The 6931-nt window shown below is 46.7% G+C and overlaps 1 protein-coding gene across 1 annotated transcript in view; it reads right to left on the reverse strand.

Moving 5' to 3' along the window:
• LOC123770532 (glutamyl aminopeptidase) overlaps positions 1 to 3359 on the reverse strand; it is a 140271-nt gene extending 136912 nt beyond the window's left edge. The window contains exon 1 of the mRNA XM_069324492.1: positions 3203 to 3359. Coding sequence (XP_069180593.1) covers positions 3203 to 3344 — 142 coding nt within the window. The 5' untranslated portion in view covers positions 3345 to 3359. The remainder of the gene's footprint in view (positions 1 to 3202) is intronic.
• Between the last annotated feature and the right edge of the window lie 3572 nt (positions 3360 to 6931).

Here is a 6931-nt window from a genome sequence, read left to right on the forward strand (position 1 = left end):
TATCATTCCGATTGTCTCGTCCACAGGTACGTTGGTAAACAGCGATTCTACGTCCAACGAGGCTCTTATCCCTGTGGCCCGTGCGCCCCGCAGTAAGTCCACAAATTCCTTTGGAGACTTCAGGCTGAAGGCGCAAGGAACATAAGGAGTCAGCAGGCCGTTGAGTCGCTTTGCCAATCTGTACGTGGGTGTGGGTATCTGGCTAATGATTGGCCGAAGTGGGTTTCCAGGCTTGTGCGTCTTGACATTTCCATACGCATATCCAGGTTTATATTCCCCAATGATCTTTGGCAGGTGGAGTCCGGATTTCTTGGCGTTCACAGTTTCGATCAGTTTGTTGACCTTTGCTTTTAATTCGGCTGTAGTGTCCTTCGTTACCCTTTGGAACTTAGTTTGGTCAGAGAGTATGATGTTCATTTTCGCCAGATATTCGTCTTTTTTAAGAATGACATATATTGGCGACTTGTCACCTCTCCTGACAACTATCTCCTTGTTCTCGCGAAGGCTTTTAGCTGCCGCTCTAAGCTCGGGGGACAGTATGGTGCTTCTGTAGTTGCCTCGATTCTTTCCTCCTTCTGCAATAAGTTCTGCTTGTAAGGTATCTTTGGTAGTGACCTTCTTTTGTGTCTCGAGGTCGAATATGTCGTCCAACAGAATTTCCAACTCCACTTTCCGGGCCATTTCACTCGGTCTGGACATAACATGACAGTTTATGCCCAGATTTAGGAGAGTGACTTGGTCCTCAGTGAGGTTAATTCCTGCAAGGTTCAGGAAGCCATCTCTTGGTCGTGGAATTGCCATAGGTCCTCCATATAATGTTGTTAGTTTCTTGATAATCCTTGTATGGGATTATCAAGAAGGATGGGAAGCTGCCTTTTCTAGATGTAACAGTCATGGAAAAGGGCGGAGGTTTCCACACTGCAGTCTACACAAAGGAAACAAACATAGGAATGTGCCTAAATGCCAACAGCGACTGCCCTGACAGGTACAAGAGGAGTGTTGTTAACGCATACGTCGACCGTGCTCTCAGCCACAGCTCAGAATGGAAGCAAGTCGACGAAGAACTCTGTAGGGTAAGGCAGGTTCTAGTCAATAACGGCTTCTCCAATGGTTTCATCGAAGACATCATAAGAAGGAAAGTGAAAAGCCATGCAACCTCTGAAGAGACAACTAACACAACACCTATACCCCCTATTAGACTATTTTACAGGAACTTCTTTTCCACAGCTCATAAAACAGAGGAAAGGGTCCTGAAAGATATTGTTAATAGAAACGTTATCCCTACAGACAAAAATCAGAGGATACAACTGACGATTTACTATAAAACCAGAAAAACGGCCAGCCTACTCATGAGAAACTCTCCAGACACGAAACAGAACGCTTTAAAAGAGACTAACGTCGTCTATGCCTTCAAATGCCCACTTGGGGACTGTAAGCTCCAAAAAACCCAGTATATAGGCAAGACAACAACATCTCTTTCTAGGCGTTTAACGATGCATAAACAACAGGGCTCCATTAAGGAACATATAATCTCTTCCCATAACCAAACCATCGCCAGAGAAATCCTAGTAAACAACACAGAAATCATCGATAGATACAGCGATAGCAGGCGGCTTGACGTTTGCGAGGCACTACACATCAAGAAGTCAACACCAGCAATCAACAGCCAATTATTGCACAACTATATTCTACCCACCTCAAGACTCCGCTCCAATATAGAAGCATCAAGAAATATGGACCAATAGGCTTTCTACAAACACTTCTATTCAATATCCATTGTTTCGTGTTCTGTCTTGTGTTGATACTTTTAATACCCTATTAATATCCTCTAATGCCACATCATCCTTCCCACCTCACTCAAATGTAATGCCACATCACCCTTCCCACCTCACTCAAAAGTAGATATAAAATCAGGGAAATGCAAGTTCTAATCAGTTGTGTATTTGTGAAGTCTTTGAAAATGTAATAAGTTTTACGAAACGCGCCCGTGTCGCGTCAGACTAGAAATAAAAATGAATTTTGGAGAAGTGATTTTTGATTTACCTCCAACAGTGAAGCATAATGTACGAAAGATTGAGAAAATTCGTGTTAGAATTATTAATCTTACTTTTTCGGTCATATTTAATAAAATATGTCTACAGGAAAGACTGCTACCAAAATATATATATATATATATATATATATATATATATATATATATATATATATATATATATATATATATATATATATATATATATATATATATATATATATATTATATATTTTTTTTATATACACACACACACATACATACACTAGCTGAGGTACACCAAAAGATTGTGCCATCTAAGTGATGGCACTTAGAAGATCCCAGAATGTAAATCTGCCATAAAAACATGCATTTTACTCGTCAGTATCTGAATTCTGTAATATTATGAAGAAATTACAAAGCTCTATGGACTTTGAACTAAACATTTCATCACCACGGGCTTTATGAAGGGGTGCCACGGGGAGACGAAACAAACTTAAGAGGAGGCAATGAGCCAGACCTGACCTGCCTGTGACAATCTCCGTACATCCACCAATTACCCTGCAAAGTTGGATGCAACTGACCCATAGTGTCTGGCCTCCAATCTTGGGCAGACAAACGAGAATCTAATTTTAGAAACAAAGCAAATATACCCCACATATTAATGAAAAATGAGGAAGCTCTAATCAGAACATAATGTGATCTGATATTCAATATATTGTACTTCACTCTACCATATTTCCCCACCATATAACACGCATCTAATTAAAAAGGTTACTTTGTACAATTTTTGTAGTGTGTTTCATCATACAGTTATTGGAAGTCATTTTCAAATTATATTGTTAGGCAAAAAATATGATTTTGTGCAAATAATCATGATATTATTGTAATATGGTCAGTGGTGAACCAAAAATATGCGTCCTACCTGTCGGAAACTACAATAATTGCTTCTAACATACTACTAAACTTCAACATTCTCAGTACAAGATTTCACAAAGAAGTCACAAGACCATGGTGTATCTATGTGAAAATATTGAGGTCATGTAATGGGATCGAACTCTCATACCTGGACTCCCCGGGCACATGCACAATCAACTGAACCATGATGAACTACAGTTCTCTCAACCAGAAGTCCTGGAAAATTTACTTGGAGTATGTATTTGACTATTTTGGTCCAATTAGAGTGGATACCATCAAGCAAGCCGTGGAGGTGGGCCGACCACGCATCAGACACATCACCCCTGCCGGACGCAACACCCCTGCCGGACTCGACACCCCTGCCGGACACGACACCCCTGCTGGACGCGCCACCCCTGCCGAACGCGCCACCCATTGGACTCAACACCCCTGCCGGATGCATCAACCACCGGACGCGTCACCCCTGCCGGACGCGTCACCCATGCCAAACGTGACACCCGTGCTGGACGTGACACCCCTGCCAGACGTGACACCCCTGCCGAATGCAACACCCCTGCCAGACGCGACACCCCTGCCAGACGCGACACCCCTGCAGGACGCATCACCCCTGCCGGACGCATCACCCATGACAGACGTGACACCCATGCTGGACGCGACACCCCTGCCGGATGCATCATTCCTGCCAGACACGACACCCCTGCCGGATGAGTCAGGTCTCTTGTTGGATGGGTCGGGTCTATTGACACGACACTCCTGCAGGACGGGTCAGGCCAGGAGACACGACACTCCTGCAGGACGGGTCAGGCCAGGAGACAAGACACTCCTGCAGGACGGGTCAGGCCAGGAGACAAGACACTCCTGCAGGACGGGTCAGGCCAGGAGACAAGACACTCCTGCAGGACGGGTCAGGCCAGGAGACAAGACACTCCTGCAGGACGGGTCAGGCCAGGAGACACGACACTCCTGCAGGACGGGTCAGGCCAGGAGACACGACACTCCTGCAGGACGGGTCAGGCCAGGAGACACGACACTCCTGCAGGACGGGTCAGGCCAGGAGACAAGACACTCCTGCAGGACGGGTCAGGCCAGGAGACACGACACTCCTGCAGGACGGGTCAGGCCAGGAGACAAGACACTCCTGCAGGACGGGTCAGGCCAGGAGACAAGACACTCCTGCAGGACGGGTCAGGCCAGGAGACACGACACTCCTGCAGGACGGGTCAGGTCAGGAGACACGACACTCCTGCAGGACGGGTCAGGTCAGGAGACACGACACTCCTGCAGGACGGGTCAGGCCAGGAGACACGACACTCCTGCAGGACGGGTCAGGCCAGGAGACACGACACTCCTGCAGGACGGGTCAGGCCAGGAGACACGACACTCCTGCAGGACGGGTCAGGCCAGGAGACACGACACTCCTGCAGGACGGGTCAGGTCAGGAGACACGACACTCCTGCAGGACGGGTCAGGCCAGGAGACACGACACTCCTGCAGGACGGGTCAGGCCAGGAGACACGACACTCCTGCAGGACGGGTCAGGTCAGGAGACACGACACTCCTGCAGGACGGGTCAGGCCAGGAGACACGACACTCCTGCAGGACGGGTCAGGCCAGGAGACACGACACTCCTGCAGGACGGGTCAGGTCAGGAGACACGACACTCCTGCAGGACGGGTCAGGTCAGGAGACACGACACTCCTGCAGGACGGGTCAGGCCAGGAGACAAGACACTCCTGCAGGACGGGTCAGGCCAGGAGACACGACACTCCTGCAGGACGGGTCAGGCCAGGAGACACGACACTCCTGCAGGACGGGTCAGGCCAGGAGACACGACACTCCTGCAGGACGGGTCAGGCCAGGAGACACGACACTCCTGCAGGACGGGTCAGGCCAGGAGACACGACACTCCTGCAGGACGGGTCAGGCCAGGAGACACGACACTCCTGCAGGACGGGTCAGGCCAGGAGACACGACACTCCTGCAGGACGGGTCAGGCCAGGAGACACGACACTCCTGCAGGACGGGTCAGGCCAGGAGACAAGACACTCCTGCAGGACGGGTCAGGCCAGGAGACACGACACTCCTGCAGGACGGGTCAGGCCAGGAGACACGACACTCCTGCAGGACGGGTCAGGCCAGGAGACACGACACTCCTGCAGGACGGGTCAGGTCAGGAGACACGACACTCCTGCAGGACGGGTCAGGTCAGGAGACACGACACTCCTGCAGGACGGGTCAGGTCAGGAGACACGACACTCCTGCAGGACGGGTCAGGTCAGGAGACACGACACTCCTGCAGGACGGGTCAGGCCAGGAGACACGACACTCCTGCAGGACGGGTCAGGCCAGGAGACACGACACTCCTGCAGGACGGGTCAGGCCAGGAGACACGACACTCCTGCAGGACGGGTGAGCCTCAAGTGTTACCGCTCAGGAAGGCAACAGGCGGCGCTGGGAGAAGTATGTTGTCAATGCTGGATGCGCTCGGTTGGCCACCTCGTCAGGTCTTCCATTTTCTTTGTTATTAATTTTGGGGTAACTCATATATTCAAATAAAAATCATATAAAATTCAAATCTTTATTATTAAATGGATAACTTAAACTGGAACTGAACTCAGAATGTATCAGATTTATAATTTGCACCAAGAGAGACAACAACGGCACTTTCCTGCGCCGTGGGAGATTACACCCCTACCAATTTTAAGCCCTCCCTATCCACCCAAGAAGCACATTAGAGATCAGCCCAAGCTTCGTCTTGAGGAAAAGCTTAACGTCTTAAGCCATATTGATGCTCTGTCTACAGAGCATTCTCTCTCTCAAATCATATACACTGATGGTTCCCTACACCGCACCACGGGTGCAGCTGGAAGTGCGGTTGTCCTGACAATGGGCGATGGCTTATATTTTGAGTGGGGAGTCCGTATATACAACTTCATGAATAAATAAAATATAAATATAAATATGTTTATTCAGGTAAGGTACATACATACAAGTGATGTTACATTAATGGATTGATATATAGATAGAGCTAGTACATACAATGCCTAAAGCCACTATTACGCAATGCGTTCCGGGCAAGAAAAACATTAATATCTAGAACTTAATACTAATTGAGCATAAAGAATAAAAAGTGTTGAAAACAAATACAAATAAAGATAAAAAAAAGGGGGAACATGACTGAAAAAGCAGCACAAATACAATAGGTTGACAAACAGTGTTGATTAAAAAAAAAAAAAAAAAAAAAAAAAAAATAATAATAATAAAATAAAATAACAGACATAGGTTGACAATAAAGGAGTGAGGTAGGTTACAGGGAATTTATTAGGTAGTGTTTAGTTTTTATCTTAAACTGATTGAGAGAGGTACAGTCTTTAACATGGTTGGGAAGGTCATTCCACATTCTGGGTCCCTTGATTTGTAGAGCATTTCTAGTTTGATTAAGTCGTACTCTTGGAATATCAAAACTGTATTTGTTTCTGGTGTGATGCTCATGGGTTCTGTTACAACCTTCTATGAAGCTTTTGAGGTCAGGATTGGCATTACAGTTCAGCGTTTTATATATGTATAATACACAAGAGAGAATGTGCAGTGACTTAATATCTAACATATTCAGAGATTTGAGTAAGGGTACCGAGTGATGTCTGGGGCCAGAGTTGGATATTGTCCTAATAGCAGCTTTGTGTTGAGTAATTAGAGGACGTAAATGATTTTGGGTAGTAGAACCCCAAGCACAAATACCATAGTTGAGATATGGATAGATGAGGGAGTAATAGAGAGTCACCAGGGCAGGGCGGGGTACATAATATCTGATCTTAGAAAGAATGCCAACAGTTTTTGAAACTTTTTTTGATATATTTAGAATGTGACCCTGGAAATTCAGCTTGTGGTCGATGAGAACGCCAAGGAATTTGCCATCTAATTTGTTACAAATTTGGGTATTGTTTATTTTGAGATTTATCTGATTAGAGGATTTATTGCCAAACAGAATATAAAACGTTTTGT

Source organism: Procambarus clarkii, chromosome 14 (genome assembly GCF_040958095.1).
Source record: "Procambarus clarkii isolate CNS0578487 chromosome 14, FALCON_Pclarkii_2.0, whole genome shotgun sequence".
Classification (NCBI taxonomy): domain Eukaryota; kingdom Metazoa; phylum Arthropoda; class Malacostraca; order Decapoda; family Cambaridae; genus Procambarus; species Procambarus clarkii.